Source organism: Neltuma alba, unplaced genomic scaffold (genome assembly GCF_004799145.2).
Source record: "Neltuma alba isolate B1F8T4 unplaced genomic scaffold, ASM479914v2 tig00000375_pilon, whole genome shotgun sequence".
NCBI classification, from domain to species: Eukaryota; Viridiplantae; Streptophyta; class Magnoliopsida; order Fabales; family Fabaceae; genus Neltuma; species Neltuma alba.
The window spans coordinates 1-24,067 of NW_021632025.1; the positions used below are offsets into that span (position 1 = coordinate 1).

Genomic DNA, 24,067 nt, shown 5'->3' on the forward strand with positions numbered 1-24,067 from the left:
GTTTGCGTTAGTGCTATTTTCTAAATCCATTTCTTTGGTTGGCTAATATAAAAATTTTGTCTATAAAAAGTTAATTAAATTTATTCGGTGTTTTTATTTATTTTTAATACACTTATCCGTTATATAATAAGTTTTGGCGCATTTAATTTTTCAACTAATTCTTTTTTTTGGGACTGAGATTTCCACTAAATGCAACCAAGCTTAATTTAGCACTTATTCGTATTGTCTGACTTAATTCCAATAAGTCAATGCCCGATGTAGATTTAAAAACAAGTTGATGTATAAAGTAATGTCATGATGATATACTAAAGATAATTGCATATAACAATATTTTGATGAGTTATTTTTTTTTTTAAAAAAACCAAATATAAGACTGAATATATTAAAATTTGAATCTATGACAATACAATGAATGTATCCAGCAACATCATATGTGAAAAAATATTTAATGATTTTTTTAAAAAAATAGTTTTTTTGGTACATAAAAAATAGCTAACAAGTGAGAATGTTTCAAGTTAATGTTTGCCAAAAGGAAAGGCCATTAACTTCCAGCCTCATCTGTTGTGCCTCTTGTATAAGTCAAAGAACACCAAACCAAAACTAATTAATTTAATTAATTAATAATTAATAAGAACATATTATTTCAAGACATTAAGTATCAACGGTGAGCCCTACTTGTACATACATAATTCCATCACATATGGCTACCAAAAACCCAAATATAAACAAAAATTAGAAATTGCATTATAATAAAATAAGGGGAAGCCACCTCTAAATTTTTGTTTTTCTTTATGATATGTTAGTACTCCTCCGGTCCTTAATAATAGACCCATTTAATTAATTTGATTAGATTAATGAGTTAGGTAAATTAGTTAATTATAAGAAATATGACACGTTTTTTCCTAAAATACTATAATCATCTTTCTAATACCCCTCTTCTTCTTTTACTTAATTATGTTGAGAGAGTATCCATAGAGGTAATTTAGAGAAAATTGATAAATATGAGAAATGAGTCTTATATTTAGGACTAAAATCAACTTAAGATTGGGTCCTATATTAAGGACCGGAGGAGTATTTTTCTTAAAAATTCTAATTTTTCCAATTAAAAAATTTTAGTTTCAATTTCCCCCTTTAAATCCTCCCTACTAGTATTTTTTGGTTCTTTCCTGCACATAAAGCATATTCAATAATCATATACATTATTGTATTATATACTGCAAAACAAGTTATGATTCAAATTAGATTCACCCAAATGTCTAGTTAGGCATATTTGCTGATTATTCCATGAGTTAATAAAACTTTACCCAAAAAACCAGTGTTTCATAAACCATAGTTCATTGGCACGTCAAATTTTTGAAGTTTTGCTTCATTATTCGTACTAACTAATTATATATTATGTGACTCTCTGTTTTTTTAACACCAATTATTTTTTTTTCTTGAATAAGTATTGGAATCAATTAATTCACAGAGAAGCAAATACAAAAATAATTAACTTCGCTTATCAACCTCCACCTCTAACATGAGAGATTGAGGGTGATCAAGAGCACAAAACTTATCTTCTATACTATGTGAATACCAATTAATTTTTAAAAATCAATATTAGATCTAATTAATTTAGAAGTTAGATTAGATCATATAAATATAATTTTTTCACGTACGAAGCTTGAATTTAAAACTTTCTTGATAAACAAGCCTTAAATCACTTGAGTCAATTGCGGTTGATAATTTTCACCTTTAATTTAATAATACGTGCGTAGTTATATTACAAATGAGCCAACAAAGACGTTTCTGTTGAGTAGGTAGAACCAAATTTTATTCCGTATATAAATATATGTATGTATGTATGTATGAATATACAAATACCATCCTACAGTTTCCAAAAGCCAGGTTCATGAGAGCTTGAAAGTCTGCAACTTTTTCTCTTTGAAATAATTACTCTTCTTTCAGCATATAAAATCAATCAACCACGTACCAGCCTGCACTTTCTTTTTTTTTCTTTCTTGAGTTGCAAAGATCAGAAAAGATGACAAAGTCACGCACAAGTTATCCAGGTTCGGCATCATCATCTAAGCTAGGAATTGGAACAAGTTCAAACTTGATCGCTAAGTTGAAGCCAAAGATCAGGATAATCCATGTGTATGCTCCAGAGATCATCAAAACTGATGCTGCAAATTTCAGAGAGCTTGTTCAGAGGCTCACTGGTAAACCAGAAGATGATGAAGAAGAGAAAGGCAGGAAAAAAAACAACAAAGACCCCACCAAAGAGATCATTAGATCCAGTAATAGGTTTTCAAACCAAGCAGGGGATGATGGTTATGGAAGATCAACAACAGCAAGATTTTACGGGTCTGCAAAATGGGTTAAGGATCAAGAAAGAAGGAGAGAATGATAATGATAATGATAATGGTGGTGGTGATCAGATGTTGTGGGGAAAGTCATCAAGGTCAAATGGAAAATTCAGTGGAGGTTTCCTTGAAGGTTTCTCAGAATTCGACTGTTTCATGGAAGAGTTTGGCGCCATGCCTGTATTGTAATCTAATCTAGCTAATTCCTTAGTTTCTACTTCTGTCTTGTTCTTCTTGTCTGTCTTTTTGGTTGTGTCTGAGTATATATGGTCATATATATATATATATATATATATATATATAACCTTATTTCTGATGTAGTTCATCCGTATTAACTTCCACTGGTTCCATTTTGATGCACAAATATAACAGCGCGCGCACACACAGAAACACAGACACAAGCAATTGCTTTGCTGAATATAGTTGACTTCATCTTGTTCCTTTGAAGGCTTCACCTTCCCAGAAACCAAAATCAGACCTTTACAACATTTGAGCCATTATCTGTCACAGCTTAATTATCAAAACAGACCTCATACAGTTGTTTGTGGCTGCATACGAAAACTTTCCAAATTTTAATGCAGCGTGAAGATGAAAATGGGAGAATCCGTAAGAATTAAGACAGATAAATGGCACTCCCTAAGGATTTTCTATCTCTCACAGGTTAGTATTTTGAAATGTATATTCTGGGAAAGAGTTATTAGGACCAAAATAATACCTTAAGCCTTGAAAATTTTGTTTTAATCTGAAACCATGGAATTAAGAAGGGACGATAGAGTGCAAATTTATCAGTACAATTAGCCAATAGCAAGAAAGAACATTTAGAGTCATTTTGCGGTCTCCTGTTCCCATATAAGTACCCAAGGGAGAGAGAAGGAAATGAAACAAATTGTAATGCAAGTTTGAAGCTTCGTATCAGGGATCTCTTTGGTAAGTAAACTTCAACGTGGGTATAATCATTATAGACAAAAACTATGCAACATTTTATCATTGACAATAATTTTCTCGGTAAATTTAAGTATTGCGACTTGCCAGCTTACAGGTTTCAAGTGAATCGGGTGCTTGAAGGATTGGATCTGTCATGAAGTTCAATGGAAAGTGTAAACTATCAGTACTACAAGTTAATTGATTAATTTGAGTAAATTAAAAAAGTTTGTTAAGCTAGTTATTTATAATTAATAGATGTTATTTTCTCTAAAATACTCTTGATAATCATGTGTATTAGCTAAGACTATCATTTGATGGAACTTTTTTAACATGTGCAACTATTACAATGACTACTTTAGAAAATAAATAAATATGAGAGACAAAATGGATTGAGGTCTTATATTTAGAATCAAATTAAATGTCAAACTAGCTCGTATGAAGGATTGAAAGTAGTGTTATATATTGCACACATAGAAGGCAAGGTTTAAGGTATTAGGATTCTACTACTAAATGGAACAAAGCAGCAAGCACCGACTTCAGCCAATAACATATGATGTATCACCTAGTGATCAAAATAAAATGTAATAATTCCAAGTCATGTGACTAGTCGTTTTGCAAATCCTTCACCCATTTAGCGAAAAGGTGTGCCTTTTGTTTGATCTGTAATTTGCATTCTTCGCATTCGCAAAAGTAAATATCTATAATCTACATAATGCATTAAAACATAGAAAAATAATAATAAACATGAAAGTACGATGTGAATTCCCCACATAGTTGACTGTACTATACCGATTCAATGAAGAGACTTCATGTCCTCTTGTAAATGGAAGTTGTCATTGTAAGATACCTTAATATTTGGAGAAATCCTTAGAATCCAGTCGCATATTTCTTTCTTATATCACTCTTTTTCTCAATGTATCAATATATAAATTATTATTTGATATTTTCTAACTCCTGTAGATCTAAAGCATTGCATAAAATTTAAGAAATGATTTGTACTATTTATACTTTATGAATAATATGACTTGTTAAATTTTCTGTTTCTCTATATATAACTAAACTAGGAATAGGTACAAGATGGTCCATCACTTATTAAAGTACTCATTTCATCCTTAACATAAGACCTAATTAACTAATTTGAATAGATTAAAAATGCTAGTTAAATTAATTAATATGACCCCATAATCTTTATTGATTCCCTCCCTCCCTTTTTTATTTGATTATTGTTGAGTAAATATCAATAGGGTTAATTTAAAAAAAAATAATAAGCATGTAAAATACATCTTACAAATTATGTTTTACACCAAGGATGGGAAAGAGTATTATACAACCAAAATGCATGATCATTTGAATCATTTGGTATTTCCTCCACACAAAAAGTAATAAAAATTTAACAGAATAGGTATCCAATATACGAATGCGGATTCAAAGACAAGAAGTTTGGTCGATCGCTCAGTAGAAAACATTCTTGATATCCCATGTAGCTTCATTTTTTTTTTTTTTGGGTGACTGCATGTAGCTTCATCTTGATGCAAATCATCTTATTCATTGATAAGACTCAGGTTCATTACAGAGGAAGGAACCTTGGTACAAATGTCAACGATGAGGATCAGAATCAAGTGCATTTTACAAGACCGAAGCTCTTTATAACATTTTAGTGCGAGATCAACCAGCTTCTTAACCAAACCCCTATGTCTATAGTACTGCCCATATAATCTCATGGGGGTAGCCATTAAGTTAGATCAAGGGATCTCTTATCAAATTCAAGACCAATATTTCTACATACAGTGAAAAAGAACCACAAATGAGAAGCTTAGTCATTCGCCAATACTCCAACCGAGGCTGTTTCTTCCCAGGGATGCTCTGCCCCTGTTCATCTCAACGCTTCAAATATAACAATCTTTTGTCATAATACCTAAAACCAGAAGCAAATAAACTATATCTCAGAAATTCAAAGCACAAATCTTCAAAGAGATTAAATGCCTGCCATTGATTTAAAAAAAAAAAAAAGGAAGTATACAGTAGATATAACCAGACCTTATCCCCCGATATGTATCATGGGCCTATTTGCTGTCTTTGCAATGTCAAACATGCCAGCGTGTGAAGCTTTCTTCCTTTTCACCTACATATGCCAGAACACATTACTCAGAAACATAATAGTACAGGATGCCTCTGATAGCTCAATATGCTTAGTTCGCTCTAATAACTGGAGAAATTTAGCAAGAGTTTCTTGGGTTCTTGGTTTCAGGTTCTACAATACAAACACAACAAAGTGGAGAAGACCTCAATATGTGATGTGGAACTGTAAAATATACCTAATTAACAAGTTTTTATCAGCTGATTTAATATCCATAACAAACACTTGAAAACCATGCCTTACTTTTGTCATTTATGCTTTTAAGTAGTACGTGGCCGACAATTTTTTTTTTTCCTTCCCTTTTTTGTATGTACCAAGGTATCCACTACTAGTGGCAGTGACTTATCCCCTTGTCTTAAATGGCTGGCCACAGGATGCTTTTCATCCACCACTTGGTATAACCACTAGGTTACACCCACATGGTTCCATGACGGACAATCTTTTTTTTCAGGTGATACACCACCGGTATCCAGTGCCTTTGGCAACTGACTAATCCAGTTCGGCCTCAAGGAGATCCCAATAAGGGGGCAAAAGTCTCCCAACAGGGGTTGCTCCATCCCAAGGCTCGAAACTGAGACCTCTGGTTAAGGGGCCAGGAGTATCTGCCACTCCGACTAAAGCAAATATGAAATGTAACATCTGACATGAAGACTGTATGCATGATGACAGTATGAAGCCATCTTTGCATGAGAGTCATGCTAACAAAGTATGCTAGACCTGATACGGATACAAGCGGTAACATGAAGTTTTAATAAGGCTAATTGAATGCTTCAATAATAATTAAGCAACCATACCGCAGCCCCAATTATCTCTCTAAGCTCATGATCCTCTGCGCCACGTCGAAGAGGATCTCTCAAGCTAACCTGCAAGAGAATCAGAGCATGTAAGGACATCTAGCATATGTGCCAAAAGAGAATTTTTTGTCTGACACCATAAATGAAAGACAAATAGCTTTTAAAATCATTTTGTCGTGTGAAAAAGTAAATGCTCATCAACCTTGAAGAAAGAAATATCTGTATGAGAAAAATTAGAAGATGCCAGGGAATTATAGTCAGGAAAACAAAGGAGCATCGACTGCAGTCAACAGGACATGAACAAACTGATCAAGTGGGCTGTGCAAAACCACTTGTCGAATGGATTGAGCATGACACCAGCACATCAATAAAGAAGATCCCGTCATTTAAACCAGAGAAGGAAAACGAGAACAAAATTGATAGGTTGGCCCTAAAAGCACCAGCGGAATGAATTGTCCAATTCTTACAAACCAGCTCCAGCTTTAGCAGGGTATAATCAAGACTAAAGAATTTGTAAACAACAATTCAATACTTGCGCCAATCAATTTGAATTTCTTTGATAGTTTTCTTTGATTCCAAAACAGGGAATCCATCATATGTAAGAATTCACAATAGAATCGGTAGTTCAAAGTTCTGACTTAAAATTGTAATTTCTCTGTTTGATATTGAGACAAACTGCTAGAAATCTGCTTCACTAGCAGCAGTTGATTCCAAAACCCAGTTGGACATAGAAAGCCTATGAGTTTTTTCCACAACCAACAACTATGCATTCCTTGATTTGCTAATCACATTAATAATTCCAAAACCATCCAAGATCACAAATCATACTCAAGTTACCACCATCACGTGGCATAAATCGCAGACACATAATCTTAACAGATAGAATTGGGCTTACCTCTGAAGGACCAAATAAACAAACTTTGAAGTTTCCATCAGCTAATAATCGCAATCTGTTGCAACCAGCACAAAAATGCTCCGTCATTGATGTGATGAATGAAACTGTACCCTGATGCCCGTCTATTGTAAAATTCTTCGCTGTTTCTGTTGGGTGATCCTGAAGTCTCTTTAAGCCTGTAAATCGTTTCCCCTGTTTGATGATGATGGTTAAAAACTATGGGATCTCTGTAAGAAAAACTTCAAAACTCTATTCAATCAGCAGTCAGAATTCTACCTTACCACTATATCCAACATCTCTGAGTAGGGCACAAGTTTCTTAACATTCCACACATTTCCATCGAAAGGCATAAACTCAATAAATCTGACATTAATCGGCTTTCCACGTGTCAACTCAACAAAATCACAAATTTCATCATCATTGAATCCACGCATTACAACACAGTTGACCTGAAACATTAGGAAGCATGCTAAACAGCTTATAAATGCATCCCGAGTGACATTAAACTTTTAGAAGTTATGCAAGGCTATAAAACTTATTTGAATGATTCAATAATTAGGCAAAAAGATAACTACTTGAGGGGAGGTGATAAATTGAATGCGTCAAGATACATAAATAAATAAGACTAAAAGTTACCTTAACTGGATTATATCCAAGGTCTATGGCAGTATTGATTGAACCCATTACTTTTTCATGTCCTTTGCGTCTTGTCATGAACTCAAATTTTGCTGGCACCAAAGTGTCTAAACTGATGTTCACAGAAGTAAGCCCACATTCTTTCAGCTTAGGAAGTTTCCTTGCAAGGGCTATGCCATTAGTAGTCATGGCTAATGTCTTCAGTCCCTTCAAGTTTGACAACTCCCAACATATGTCTTCAATATCCTTTCTGACGGTTGGCTCCCCACCAGTCAAACGAATTTTGTTCACTCCAGAGCTAACAAAAAGATTTGCTAACCGCATTATCTCAGTCCTTGTTAGAAGCTTAGGGCTAGGAGTGAGCTCCGCACCCTCTTCTGGCATACAGTAATGACACCGTAAATTGCAACGCTCTGTTAAGGATATCCTCAAATAAGTGTGCAACCTTCCAAAGGAATCTACTAACATGTCAGAGTCAGAATTATCTTTTGGCTGATCTTCGAAACATGTCGCAGAAGATGTGGCATACATTCTTGCTGCATGTTGCTTCAAAATTCCACTGAACAAAGCTTGATCTTTACTATTTCTGGAGGCAAATAATGATCCAATTTCACAATTTACCTGTTGCAATTATATTAGCAGTGTTAGCTAGACTTCTTTTATTCCAAAATCTAGCTTCAACCACACTTAAGATTAACAAGAAAGAAGACAATCTTGGACGCTAAATCAATTCTCAAAAGGCAAATCTGAATCATCAATCATTCAAGTGGGGGCACTAAAAATACTCAATTCATGCATTCATTAAAACAAGTAATTAATGTAGAAAGAACTGGCGACTCTGTAATTTTATCTCCGCGATTTCCTCCACCTGGATGATCCAAAACACACAAACACAAGAGATGCTCTTCTGTCAACGTGAAATTGGATAAAAAATATGAGAATAGTAATGTCTTGAGGGGAATGCTATAGAAATACATCACCCAAGGGACAGATACATAATAATTCAAGTCAATCCTATGGCCTAAACAGCCCCCACCAAATGACACAGACTAAACCAGCTGGAGCCCGCCGCCCCCGGGGGGTGGGAAGGGGGTATTCTGTGTATTTCAAGTTTGACAAAAGACATTAATATTAATGATTTATTTAAGGACTCAATCATGCTTGATGAGGGATCTGTCAGATATTCATATATTCTTAAAAGCATTAGTGTGCTAGATATAGGCAATATACGAGTAATACAAAACATAGAAACTGGAAGGGTGTAAGGAGTGAAAATAATTAGAAGCAACCAAAAACGTTAAAAAAAATTGCAACGGATAAGTAGATGGCCTGTTCTTGTTAGGCTAGGGGAACAACGTATTCTGACTGCAATCTACCAGAGTTTGACATGGACGCTTCGTACAGCTTTGTTGATAATGTGATCCAAGAGTTTCCATCCATTAAATTTTAATACAAAATATAGCATGACCATTCAGATAACAAAATAAGTGTGACCAAAAACAAAAATAAAGACAATGATAAACCCAATGCAAAAAGCAAAAGAAAAGGCCACCACCTGGAAGAAATTTGATTGTTTGAGCCCAATACGCCAGTCATTCAATTTAGATAAGTAGCGCCTCATCCTGGTTTCAGAGATGATAGAGACCACAGATACAAAAATATGAGGAAAACGAAAAGATAAAAAAGAAAGACAGAGTTTTTTTAATATAAGAAAGAAGCATCACCTGAAGATATGATAAAGACTCAAAATTCCTTATCTGGAACCGATAGAACGGCGAAAGGGGAGATGGGGAAGTGAGAATCGCAAGGACCTGAGAGTTTTGGGGACCCTTGACCATGTCGGAGAGCCAAAGTCCAAAGCATATTACATATATATAGATGGAGAGAGAGGGTTGGATTCGCTGGATATAGACTCTTGGAAGACCAAAGAAGCAATTAGCTAGTTGGTCAGTGAAACTTGGAGCCATAAGGTGAGATTGCCGGCGACGTGTAATTTTAAACCTGTAATTTTAAAGAAATTAATTCCCCTTCCACCTCCGAAAGCATATCCGTTAGCCCCTTAATCACGTTTTTTTTTTAATGGCAAAAAAAATCACGTTTTCATTTTTCCCTACACGTAACGCAAATGACGCATCATAAGTCATAGCATTAGAACACTAACGAAATGATCGAAATCAATTTCATAATTTTTTGGAAGTATCGTTTGTCAGCGGATAATTAAAAAAATGGTCGGATCAAAATTCTTTTATAAAGGCATAATTTTTCAAAAATAGAAGGTTCAGTTTAGTTCAATTAGGTTTTTTTCCCAGCCTTTGATCGACCACATCGTACTTAAGAGAGGTGACGTGATGAGAAATTAGCAGCTTATCCTTGATTTTCCGTTTCATCTCTTTTTGAATAAAAGTTGCAGATATATTAAAAGAAATTGAAACTTCAGTTAATAAATTAGAAGGCTCAGTTCTAGACCATCCAAAACATCATTTTATGGTCTCTCTCTGTTCTCCCCCCCCCCGGGGGGTCAAGTGCACCTATGCCGAATTCAATCATAATTCACAAAGGCTTCCTTCCATGCATGTAGTTCAGGGGAAGATGCAGAAGAGTTGACTTTTATTTAAGGTTAGATTAGATAGAGATTAATTGGAGTTTACTTTATTTAAGCTAGGATTAGATCTTCAAAGGAAGCTTCTTGCTGGTGTTTGACTCTCCATCTGCTAGTTTCTAACATTTAGATGAACTTGTTGACCCATATTCTTCAAGTTTAATTTATGCAGTGAAAGAAAAATCCATGGGGGATTCTTTAGATTATACTGCAAACTATGCTCACATGTTAGGATTTGATGATCCAAGCATTTTTCCATTATTCCATATGCCTCTGATATAATCCTTACATTTTAATCCTGTCATCATAAGTATGTGAGATAGTATTGAAATTTTTTTATTATTGAAATATACTTGCTTTTCCATATGCCTCTGATATTCTTCATTATGATTTACCTTAATGTTCAATTCAGGTTGCTAGTCATTTTGCAGATCCTTACCAACCATATCAGGTTTGTGCATGCTTTTTCTTTTGACTTTTTCTTGTTCAGAAGGGTGTGAGTTGGATGAGATCTATGGTTTTAGAGTTTGGGGCACCATATATCAGTACAGACAAATTGAAAGACCACTTTCATAAGACGCTGAATAGTGGCCGGGCAAAAAGTGCAGTGACTCAAAATGGCGCTTGTTCTCTCCGAGAAGCCTTCATCCCAGATTCCTTCCTCTCAAGAGGAAGATGATTTACTAGTGAGAAGTTCGAAGAAAATCAAGAATGCTACTATGGAAGAGGGGGGAAGCATCCTAAAGGGTCATTGGCCAAAACTTGGTGAGAAGGGAAATATTTTCTATGCTAGTGGACCTTCCTTTGTTGATAAACTAAAGGGTACAGACCCAAATGACTGCTTGACGGAGGGGGAGGAGGATAACAATGATGCCTTGGGAAACATCTCTGACGATACTATGTCTGAGAAGTCTTCAAAAGAGACTAATCAGGATATGGACGAGCCTATATATAGAACTATTGAAGACCCCAACCGAAACTTTCCCACCTTTGAATTCTCTGGTAGAATGAAGAAGAGACTTTATAGGTCTTGGAACAAAGCTGTAATAGTGAAACTGTTGGATAGGCACATTGGCTATAAAGCCCTGTACTCTCGACTACAATCAATGTGGGCAAGGAGGGGAGTGATTAACCTTATCAATATAGGTTATGGTTTTTTCATAGTCAAGCTATCAAATAGGGAGGACTATTTCAATGCTTTGACTGGAGGACCGTGGATGATATATGATCACTATCTTACTGTGAGGCCTTGGGAACCTAGATTCAGACCAGAACGTGCTTCCATCAACAAGGTTGCAGTGTGGGTAAGGATGCCAAAAATCTTTCTTGAATATTATGATGAGGAGGCGCTCACAATTATCGGAAACCGGATTGGACAGACGATTAGAGTGGATATGAATACCTCTTGCCAGCTACGCGGTCACTATGCAAGAATCTGCGTTTTGGTGGACTTAGGGAAACAACTGATGTCAGGGTTTTCTCTTGATGGTGAAGAGTATTATTTAGAGTATGAGGGATTGCATATGCTGTGCACCAGTTGTGGCATTTATGGTCACAGACATGATACATGCCCAAAGAAAGCAAAGATGAAGGAAACAAAAGGAGCAGATGTAAACAAATCAAATGAAGCGGGTCTCCATGAAAGGCGTGAGGATAATAGCATTAGAAACGAACAAGAACAATGGAGAATAGTTCAGAAAACTCGCCGGCAACGGAAAAGCAAGGACGGAAAAGGTGAGATAGCAAAGCCGGGAAACAGAGAATCTTGATTTGGTGTGCTAGCTGACGTGGAGGAGCCTTCGGACAATACGGGTACCAACGGTGTCGTAGCTGAACCAATCGTACAAGAGGTGCCCCTACAACGCCCACAATTTCAGAGCACTACCTCTGCAGGACATTGGAAAGGGAAGAGAAAAGTGACTCAGAAAAAACAGGTGGTCGTTACTAAAGATACGGACTGTTTCATGCTACAAGCTGTAAATGAGACAAATGACAGAGAAATACAAAGGAAAAGTGAGAAGAGAACGAGAGAAATGATGCGAGATGATATTTTGAGAAGGGAACGGAAAGGTGGCGAGGTTCTGATGCTTTCAATGGGAGAAAATATAGAGGGGGAAAATATGGGAAGGGAATTAGCCGAGGAAAATATGGAAATTGTGGGGGAAGAAAAGAATTTGGATCAGAATAATCAACTAGTCATCACCCAACCTAATGCTCTGGAAAGGCATTACAACCAAGTTCGAATTGAAGAAGTAGACCCTGGTGATCATTATATTGGGCCTCCGAATTTAAGCCCAAAGGCGAGTGAAGAACAAGTCCAGTGCAGTGAGGGCTCCATTGTGCCAGAGACCCAATTTCCTATTGGGCCTTGATGTTTCACACGAGAATTTGCTCTGATCCCTTTATAGTTTTTGGATAGCATCTTATATTGGAATACAAGGGGGTCCTGTGATAAGGGGCTCCTAAGAAATCTAAAACTAGTGTGTAGTGGGCCAAAACCTCTCCTGATTTGCCTTGCTGAGACTCGGTGTAACAGAGCAGAAAGGTTCCACGTTCTGTAGTCCATGGGTTTCGATGGCATCAAGGTTATTCCTAGTCTGGGACGGTCTGGTGGTTTAGTAGTAGCTTGGAGGAGCAATCAAATTCAAGTCACAGTATTAGAAGAGAATAGACAGTTCTTCCATCTGGACTACTCCTTCTCAGGAAGGAACAAATTTTTCCTAACCACTGTTTATGCAATCCCTCATTCGAACCACCGTCATTTGTTGTGGGGAAGTTTGAAATCCTTGTCTGCAACTATAATACAACCTTGGGCTGTGATTAGAGATTTTAATGATATTATTACGGTGAATGAGCGGACTGGTGGAAGCAGAGGTAATGTCCAACGCATGAATTGGTTTCAGCAACAACTTGATCAGTGTGGCCTTTGCGATCTGGGTTTCAATGGTCCGAAGTACACTTGGAAGGGACCTAAAGTAAATGGGTGTGCTAGGCTGTACGACAGACTGGACAGAGCTCTGGGTAATTCTCTTTTCTTTACTGCTATGTCTGATTGTGTAGTTAAAGTATTGCCTCGTACTCATTTCTCAAATCACAACCCAATTCTGATGCACTTTATTACTAGGAACTTAAGAAATCCTAAACCGTTTCGTTTTGAGGCCATGTGGCTTGCTCATGAGAACTTTATAGATTTTCTAAACTTAAATTGGATTGATGATGAAGATATAAACCAGGCCTTGCTGTCCCTGCGTCAGTCTTTGTATTGCTGGAATAAAAATGTGTTTGGCTTTATAGAAAATAAGAAAAAGCACATTCTGGCTCGGTTAGGTGGAATTCAAAACTCAGCTGCTTACCCCCATTCTAACTTTCTATGTAATCTGGAAGTAAACCTTCAGAACGAGCTTGAGAATATCCTTAGATTGGAGGAGATCAAATGGTTTCAAAAAGCTAGAACTGATTGGATTGCGCAGGGGGATAGGAATACACGGTTTTACCATTTGAAGACAAATTTTAGAAGAAGGAGGAATAGAGTGTTAGCTCTGAAAAATGACTCTGGAGATTGGATCGATGAGGAGGATCGACTTAAAGCTTTGGTGGTGAATTATTTTAAAGTTTTATTTAAAGATGAAAGTGGGATATCAAATTCGTTGCAAACCACTGCATCTTTTCCTTTGAATCAGAACCTTCATGTTGATCAATTGGATAAACCTCCTACTGATGAAGAAATTAAAGACGCTATTTTCTCTATGGGTCCTTACAAAGCTCCAGGTTATGATGGCTTTCCTCCAATCTTTTATCAATCAAATTGGAGTAAAGTGGGCTCTTCTATATGCAAATTTGTTAAAGATACCTTCAAAAGGGATGTTTCTCTCACTGAGGCCAACAAGACTCTTATTTCCCTGATCCCTAAGAAGGATAATCCTGACATGATCAGCCATTTTAGACCTATCTCATTATGCACGGTTCACTACAAGTGCATCACTAAAGTGATTTCTAGTAGATTGAAGCACCTTATGGATGATTTAATCTCTCCAAATCAAGCTAGTTTCATCAAAGGGAGACATATTCAAGACAATATTATTGTGGGGCAAGAAATTATGCATATTATGAAAAAAAAACTAGAGGAAAAAGAGGTCTCATGGCTTGGAAAATTGATCTTGAAAAAGCTTATGATCGTATTAGATGGGACTTCTTAAAGCAGACTCTAATGAAGACTGGGATGGAGACTAATTTTATCAATCTGATTATGTCTTGTGTTACATCTACCTCTTATAATGTCTTGTGGAATGGCTCCCAAACTGAATTTTTCTCTCCTGGAAGGGGTCTTCGACAAGGGGATCCTATTTCCCCCGCTCTTTGTTCTATGCATGGATAGATTGTCTCATGTTATCTGTGATGCGGTTAGTAGGAAAGATTGGAAGCCAATAATGATAACTAGAAGGGGACCATCTATCTCTCATCTAATGTTTGCAGATGATCTCCTTTTGTTTGGTGAAGCTACTGAGAGACAAGCTGGTTGCATGATGGAATGCCTCAATGTTTTCTGTGAGGCTTCAAGAGGAAAAATCAATAAGAGCAAATCTTCCATTTTCTTTTCACCAAAGGTCCCTACTACTATAAGAAGGAAGATTTGTGATATTACAGCCATGTCTGTTTCTGCAGAAATTGGGAAGTATCTTGGGATTCCAATCACCAGAGGGAGGAACCCATCCAATACTTTCCACTATATAGTTGATAGAATCAAGTCCAAACTTGCCACTTGGAAGGAAAATTGTTTGTCAACGGCTGGTAGAATCACTCTTGCAAAGTCAGTTATTAGTGCTATCCCTCTTTATCCTATGCAGGTTGCAAAAATTCCTCTATCAATTTGTACTGAAATTGAAAAAATACAGAGAAATTTTATTTGGGGCACAAGCCATAAAACGCATGGTTTTCACCCTATTGGGTGGGAACAAATTACTCTGCCAAAAAATCATGGAGGATTGGGACTCAAGAGATTATCCTCTTTAAATCGAGCTTGCGGGGCAAAAATTGCTTGGAAACTTATATCTGGTTCCAGAGGACTTTGGGTAGATGTGTTATTTAACAAATATATGCTCAGGAATGAGGAGAATTTACTTGATGCCAAGAATGGGGATTCTCCCCTATGGCATTTTATTTCACAACAGCAGGAAATCGTTGAATTGGGATCTAAATGGAATGTCAAGAATGGAAGGTTGGTAAAATTTTTCACTGATAAGTGGCTGCTGACTAATAGAACTATTAAAGAAGTGTGTATTAGATCTCTCACCCAAGTTGAGATGGAAAGTAAGGTGAATGAGTGGGTTAAGCATGGGTCTTGGGACTTCCAAAGACTTGCATCTGTAATTCCCAGTGATATTTTCCAGCGACTAATTACCTTGATGCCGCCTTTGGAAATAGCAGGAAATGATATCTTATCCTGGAATGGTACAACTGAGGGAAGTTTCACGGTTAAGAGTGCCTATTACATGATAGAGGAGAGCCCTCCCAACACTTATAGCCACGTCTACAAGGCGTTATGGAAGTGGAGAGGTGCAGAACGTATTAAGGTGTTCCTATGGGTAGCTTTCAATAATAGACTCCCTACTAATGAATGGAGGAGTAGATGGTCCTCTGCTTCATCGATGTGCCCTCATTGCAATGGTCAGGTGGAAAGTGTTTCACATGTTCTTAGAGATTGTGTCTATGCCGAGCAGTTGTGGAGGCAGCTTATCAGACCAGAGTATTATGTGCAATTCTTCAACTCTCCCTTAAAAAACTGGTTTGCTTTAAATTTGAAAAGAGACTTGGGTATATATGAAGATGACAATTGGGACTTAAAATGGGCTGTTACTACTTGGAAACTTTGGTTATGGAGGAATGAGATGGTGTTTGGTGTTGACGTTCAAAAGCCTCCTGATCCAGCAGAATCATCGAAAATTGCTGGAGAAATTATGTCTTGATCCAGGATGAAGCTAGAACAAACCTGTCCAGTATAAGTGGGGGCTCCTGGAAACCTCCATACTCAGGCTGGATAAAAGTAAACGTGGATGGTGCTATGACTTCATCCTTGAAGAAAGCTGGGTGTGGGGGTGTTCTAAGAGACTGTAAAGGCATATGGATAGCAGGCTTCTCTCAGGCTCTCGGCAACTGCACTACCATTGAAGCTGAACAGTGGGCTATCTTCAAGGGTCTCAAACTTGCTTGGGATTTTGGATTCAAAAAGGTAATTCTAGGATCTGATTCAAAGGGTTCTATTAATATGTTCAAGAAGGAGCCGCGCACCAACTCAGAGAGCTTACTTTGCCTTCAGATACGTGAATATATGGCTTATGATTGGGACCTTGAATTAAAATATATTCCTAGAGAGCAGAATCAACTTGCTGATGCTTTGGCCAAGGGAGGTTTATCCAAATCTTCTCTTTTCGCTACTTGTCCGTCTCATTTGAAGACTTTGTGTGATGCTGAGTGTTTGGGATCAAGTCCCCTTTAGTTTGTTTTAGCTTGTTTGGGCTCTAGCCCTCTTGTTTACCAAAAAAAAAAAATAGTGGCCGGGCAATTTTATAAGAATGTTACATACGGTGAAGACTGAAGGCTTTGGAGCTCCCCCCACCCCCCCCCCCAAAAAAAAACCCCCCTTGGTGTACTTGGTGAATTGGTTGAGTCAGATGGATCAAAAAGTGCCCTTTCTGTTTGCTTCAGATTTTCTTGTTATTTTCAGCTTTATCAACCAAACTCGGTAATTTGTCTTTATTTTCATTGATTGTCAGATATTCATGTCTTGATTTTAAGCAGTTTCCTCTATCTCCTCTTCTAAATAATATGATAATGGCTTTACTCACAAGTGGTTTGCTATACCAGTTACAATGGTGATTGAACTTGGATGCTCATAGTGAAGTGCTTTTGAACTACGAACTCTAATTCTTAATATAAGAATTAGTTAAAAATTAAATTTGGTCATAAATATAAAATCTCAATTTACTTTGTCTCTAAAATTTATAATATTTTCTCTAAATTATTTATTCATTGAAAGGGTTCCCATCAAGGGATAGTTTCAATGCAAATGATTAAAGAAGACAGTTTAGAAAAGTTAACACATATTTGTTACACTTAACTAATTTTTTTAATCTCCTCAAATTAGTTATTTAACTCTTATACTACCTCCGGTCCTTAATATAAAATCTCATTTGACTTTTATTTTGGTTTTAAATATAAGACCCCAATTCACTTTATCTTTTATATTTATGTATTTTTTCTTAAGGTAATCCTTCTGATAATAATAGTTCTAGCCAATAAACTTGATTAGCAAGGATATTTTAGGAAAGACAACACTTATTTATTATAAATAACTAACTTAACTTATTTTCTTAATCTACTTAAATTAGTCAACTAGCTTTTATATTTATGGTCGAAGGTAGAGTTAAAAATCGGAGGTAGTAGTTTGGTCCAACTGAGGAGAAAAGTAGTTTCAATTCTCTTTGATAAAAACTGAGATGATATTCCCGCCATAATACCCTTTACTCTGTTAAAACTTCTTAGGCAGATAAGGTCTGCTCTTAATTCTTGTGCAAAAAGCTGAAAACCTTCAAAGACACTTAATCTTGGACGCAGATAGTGTCAAATATATATCAGTAAATTCAACCAATTGGGGAGACACTTCTCATAACTTGCACTTGAGAGGCCTAAAGTATTACTCTGCAGAAACTTGAGGAATTGGGGTGCCAAAGCAGAACCATCCTCAACTAGGGAGCATGCTTCTTGGGTCTAACTTTCGCTTGGAAGGCACCCTCACAAGTTAATTACAAGGCAAGGCTAGAAATATTGATACAAGTTTGATTTTTCAAGGACAGATAAATCGAGTTAAGTGTGCGTGTGTGGGAGGGTCATGTAAGCTTGTTCAATGGAAGTTTCACTCTTAAGGTACTTTATTTCACTATGTCCTTGTATCTTTCAACTAAACAATTTTACGAAGAAATTTTGTTGCAGGGCGATGTGAAATCCAAAATTAGGTACATATAGTTGCAATGAGGAAGAGCATTTGTTTTTGGAGTTAGGTAAAGAGTGTTTTTCACTTTTTTTTCCCTGCCCTCACTTTGGCACAAATTTCTTACCAGTTCTGTTAAACTCCACAGATTAGGTGCAAGAGGGTGTGAAATAAATTAAACTCAAGGTATTGTTGTTTTGGGTCATTCTTTCTCGTTGAAATTATCTCTTTCTAGTAGTAATAATTCATCATGCTATCAATGATGAATTAATTAAATATTCATTACTTGTTGATGAAAAAGATCATGTTAGAAGAGTATTTTGATTTGAGACTGATAATTTTCTAATCTAACACAATAATATTTAGCATTGAGATGATTGTATTAAAATTAAAAAAATCAAATAAATTACAAAATCTTTTGAAGTTGCATTAGCTATAAGTCAGTTTCAATTGTCGCTTTCTTTTGCTCCTAGGCAACCTATCTATTTGTTTATGTCAATTTTATTTTTAATTTCATGGCTCATTAATTTGGATAAAACTGAAAATGGTACAAGAGTGCACAGAAGCATCTTAAAGTTTGCATGTTAGGTATTTTTCCTTCAATTCAGAAAATACACAACATTAACAACAACTTAACACGTAGTGAAAAAATAATTTTTAATTAACAAATAATTGATTGAGGTGATAGCAACCTTATCCTTGTAAGGGGGAAAAAAAAACGAATTCAAATTTTGAAAAATATTTTTGTTACGAGAGCTGAACACTTTAATTTGTTCCAGCCTCAATTGAACAGTTAATTGCTTGAATTAAAAAACTGGGGCATAATAAATTTATTTGCTAGTTTTCATATTTTCCCCCGTTGAAGCTTAACCAGTTTTGTTGCAGGGGGGTGTGAATATTTTCCAGCGAGTTTCTGAGGTTAGTTGAAGGGTGTTTGTCAATACCTCGTTTGTCATCAGTTTATAAGTTTCATTATTTAAATTTTAAAAGCATAAAAATAAGGGCATAAAATTATATATATATATATATATATAATTTTTTGACATAACTCACATATTCATTGTATCCTCTATGAAAAGTTTGAACTTATGACTTACATTTCAACAAGACTTTAGAAAGAAAGTATTTAGTGTAATTGGAGTATAAGATTCTGGAAAATATTAATATAGACAGCAACTAGAGTTAGGTAAGATGAAAATCCGTAGCCATATAAAATAAATCATGAAAGAACAATTATCATCTTCATCTTGTTCCTATTTATAAGAAAATCTGTAAAATGTCCTGGTTAGTTTCTTTTTTTTTCCTCATTAATTACTTATTTTAATAATCAATATATTTATTATCTTATTTGAATAAGATAATAATTACTGTCTTTATTTGAATAATTTTCTTATTGTTTCCCTTATACTCTCTTTCATAAATAAGGATATTTTTTAGGAAAAAAACTTATAGTTTTAACATATTTATTATTTTTAACTGATTTTTTTATTTACTTAATTTAATCAAATGTTTTTTATAAATAAAAACTGACAAGTATCAAAATTGAAATTGACGTGACACCCATCAATATATCAATATAAATACCATTATTATAAGTATCATCTTTTTTTTATATAAAAATAAAAAGATCAATAATATACATTCTCCTACTCCTATTTATAAGTCACTTCTGACATATTTTATATAAATCAAGAAAAACTTTAAAATTCATTAACTTTTATTTAAAATTTAGTAATTTTCTAATTTTATGTCTATTTAATAAATAAAATAAACTCAATAATAAATAAAGGATAAAATTATATATTCATATATAAAAAATTCGTACTACCCTAAATGACAAAAAATGACTTCTCTGCCTATAAATGAAACATTAGTTGGCAAACCTGAGCACGACGTATATGGTTATGTACACATCACACCGGACATGAAGACAATACAGCACACCAACAATACGCAAATAACACTATCCATGCATAATGAAACATATAATGTAATATACTAAAAACGTATTTTATGTATTAAAACTTATAATAACCCATAGATTGTTATATATATTGCATAGAAGAAGAAAAAACATTGGGATTGTTATGAATATTAAAGTATTACATGTATATCCATTATTATGTCATCTATTTTTCAATATCTTCATCATTCTATAATATCTCATATTAGGTTGTAAATTTATGCTTATAAATAGGGGTGGTAATACGGGCCAACCCGCGGGTTGCAGATTGACCCGTGACGGGTTCAACCCATATGAATCGGGTTGAAAAGTGCCGTTAGCCAACCCTAACCCGCTAAGGTGGGTTGACCCGCTAACCCGCCAACAATTATTTACTTTTTTAAAAAAAATTTTTATCTTTTAATATATTTTTTTCTTATTCAATATTTTAAAAAAATATAATGAGAATTTTATTTTTTTCTTGAAATATTTGATTGGAAGTACCAAATAAATTATATAGGTATTTTTATTTAATTTTTTAGATATAGTATTATATATAATAATACAATTATAATAATTTTTAAAAATTTTAAAAATAAAAAAAAAATATGCGGGTTGGCGAGCTAACCCGCAGCGGGTTGCGGGCCTGACGGTGCGGGTTGGAAAGATTCGTTTACTGGCGAGTTGGCTTTTAGCCAGCCATAACCCGTTATTTTTGACGGGTTGAACATATTACCAGCTCTACTTATAAATAGAGGTTTGCGCATCTATTTGTGTGTGTATAAAGTTTTCTTTATTCTCTCATTCTCTCCTTTTTCTTTTCTCTCTTCAGTTATTATTCTTTTGCCGTGAAACCTTCATCATTCAAGAGGAGGTAGAGTATTGTTTTATTAATACGAATTCTATTCTATATGTTAAATAAAAGAGGCATTAATTAGAGATGTATACGAATTCTTTGTTTGAATACTACTTGGAACATACGAAAGGCGTGCCACATCCAAAAATATGTGGCACACTTTAATTTCTAGAATAAATGGATTTTGAAGTTATTAGAATTTGAATTATGCATATAAAACATAAAGTGGATATCAGAATTATCTACATATAACATAAAAGTAGATCTTGAAGTTATGCATATAAAAACATAACGTCCTGAAATTATTTAACAAACAGAGGACATCGCAAGAGTTGTGTGTGTATACTCCATTGGTTGCTTATTATAAGTTTCGAGTAATTAATTCACGAATAGTGAATAATTAATTAAAATTAACTAAAAGTAATAAATGGATTAGAAATAGATTTTGTTTTCAAATATGTCTTTATAATAAATAAATAAATAAAAGGATGAAAGAGAATGTGTGAAGAAATGTGATAAGAGAGAAGTAATTAAGGATAATATTAAAAAAAATTTATTAAATATTAGGATATATCCAAATTGAAGCTTATAAAATAAACCATATTCCTTTCCAAATTTAAAGCTTATAAATAGGACTGAAGAGGGTATATATAAATAGTTAAATACTATTTCCAACCTTTAATATAAGACACAGGTGTCTAATTTAGAAATATTAAAAAAAGTGAACAAATTACTTTAAAATGTTTATATTTATTGTTTTTTCTTAAACTAATTTGCTAGACTTTGTTTTTTTTTTTTGCCAATAAATTTTCTTGACTTATTAATTAATATATAATCTAATGATATATATAAATATTTTAATTTATTTATATTTCTTAATTTTTATAAATTAATATTTGGCAAAAGAAGAAAAAAAGTATAACGGAGTCATGGGAGTTACTAGTATTACAAGTTTATAGCGCGGGTCACTTCTAATCCGAAGCCGCAAGCGCAGAGTGCAAATGTTAATGCTGTGTCTCGTTTGCTGGGCTTGATCAAATAGGGCAGCAATCTGATCTTCGTCCGTCCAAATCATTAAACTCAAATCTGACCGTTCGTCTCAGCCATCAATCTGTCCATTTATCTCAATCCACTATCCTCCACCTGTTTCCAAAACCCCAGACATCTTTTGTTGTGCCACCTGAATCCATGGCTCATACATCAGCGAGAATCCAATATTTAGAAACTAGGGCTTCATGTTTCCCAAATATTTTCCTCTGATCTTCTAATCTTGACGATTTTGCATTCAAGTTCCGAACTTTCTGACGATTTTGGAACTCCGAGATCCATTTGCTTAGCCCATGAATGCCCAGTCTCAGATCTTGCAAAACCGCCAAAACTACGCCGTTTGGCCTCCCCTTCCGCCACCGTTCCCGCCGGACCACAACCCTGTGTTCTCTCACCGGCCGGTAACTTTCAATGGTCCGACGGAGACGACCAGCCATCCGGGTCGGTCGAACTGGAGGGCGAAACCCGACAAGAGGAAGGAATTTCGGCGAGCCGACCCGCTTGGGGCTCCGCTGGGTCCGGGATACAAATCCGCGAACCAGAGTGATTCGCAGTTTCAGAATCGATCGAAAGGTCGAAGATTTTACCCCAAGAAGAAGTTCAATTCTCGATTCGCTCCCTTTGCTCCGAGGAACACCACTTCGTTCCTGATTCGCGCCAAGAAATCCGGGGGTATTGCGTCGTTGGTCTCGCCATGTCCGGTCACACCGGCGACCCTCCCGACGCCGGTTTTCTCACCGGCGAGGGAGGATTTGATGGACATGGCGAAGGAAGAGTGGGGTGTCGATGGGTACGGCTCAATGAAGGGTCTGATTCGACTTCGTTCCGGGTCCTCTAAAGGCGATGGAGAGGATGCCGATTCGGATGACGGCGGTGGCGAAGCGTCTAGTGACAGCGACGTGGAAGAAGAGCGCGTGGAAGTTGAGAGGAAATTGGACCACGACCTGAGAAGATTCGAAATGATATACCCGAACTCCAACGTCGGCGTCAGCGACGATCAAACCAGTGTACTGGAGACCAGAGTGGACGAACAGGACACCCATATTTCTCAGCTGGAAGAAGAGAATTTGACGCTGAAAGAGAAACTATTTCTGATGGAGAGGGAGCTGAGTGAATTGAGGAGGAGGGTCGAGTGCTTGGAGACTGATGGTGGGGTGGCGCCGGAGAATGTTGCAGAGACCATTAATGACGACGCCGGGCACGAGGGTTCGGAAAAGAGCGTAGGAAACGGTAATGGCGAGACTGAGGAAGACGGTGTTAGAGACTGAATTATCGTCTTATACGAATTGGTTTGAATCGTAACAGGATAGTAGGATGTTTCTGGGAAAATGAAGCTGCAATGATACCTGTAAATGTCTCTGTATATATTGGTAGGATTGTAGATTTAGCGACAGTTTAATGAGTATGGCGTAATATGTTAGTTTCTTTTGTGATCGGAGGACCTTGAAACTGGACCTGTTCATGAGAGAATTTGCAGGCGTTTCACAAACTGATCTTTTGTTTTACTGGCAATTAGAATAGAACGTTGAGGTTCCAGAGAGGAGGAGCCGAGGAAGGGTCGTGTCTTTTGCTCTCACAATGTCACTGCTCATCTGTGTGCGCGTCTATATAAATGTGTGTCTGCATATGTATATATATTACTTTCACATCCAAATTTCTGTGCTTTCGATTTAGTTGTAGAGTATGCAAAAAATTATCTGTGTTTTACGGGTTCCAAAGTCCAAACACACTAAATACTGGGGAAATGTCTCAGGGAAGTGCTTGTTTGGAGCGTCTTTTGGAGCAATTTAAATTTATGATATTCTTGTTTACGCAAGTGGTGACAAAATTTTTCTGATGTGTTTAGCTTATACATTGTAAATCACAATTTAAAAGTTATTTTGAATTTGAAAGTTTTAATCGTTATTT

The 24,067-nt window shown here is 35.8% G+C and overlaps 2 protein-coding genes across 2 annotated transcripts; one reads left to right on the plus strand and one right to left on the minus strand.

Annotated features, from left to right (window-relative positions):
• Positions 1–4,795: 4,795 nt before the first annotated feature.
• On the minus strand, positions 4,796–9,609 carry LOC114728190 (GTP 3',8-cyclase, mitochondrial). The gene is made up of 8 exons (XM_028915099.1): positions 9,456–9,609; positions 9,287–9,353; positions 7,732–8,352; positions 7,377–7,544; positions 7,096–7,287; positions 6,201–6,269; positions 5,307–5,391; positions 4,796–5,184 (listed from the first exon to the last, which is right to left on the minus strand). The coding sequence occupies exons 2-7, from the start codon at positions 9,350–9,352 to the stop codon at positions 5,308–5,310; spliced, it is 1,200 nt and encodes a 399-aa protein (XP_028770932.1). The 5' UTR covers position 9,353; positions 9,456–9,609; the 3' UTR covers positions 4,796–5,184; position 5,307.
• Positions 9,610–22,130: 12,521 nt separating this feature from the next.
• LOC114728023 (uncharacterized) lies at positions 22,131–23,427 on the plus strand. The gene has a single exon (XM_028914870.1). It carries the CDS (start codon positions 22,453–22,455, stop codon positions 23,425–23,427), a length of 975 nt encoding a protein of 324 aa, XP_028770703.1. The 5' UTR covers positions 22,131–22,452.
• Positions 23,428–24,067: the final 640 nt, after the last annotated feature.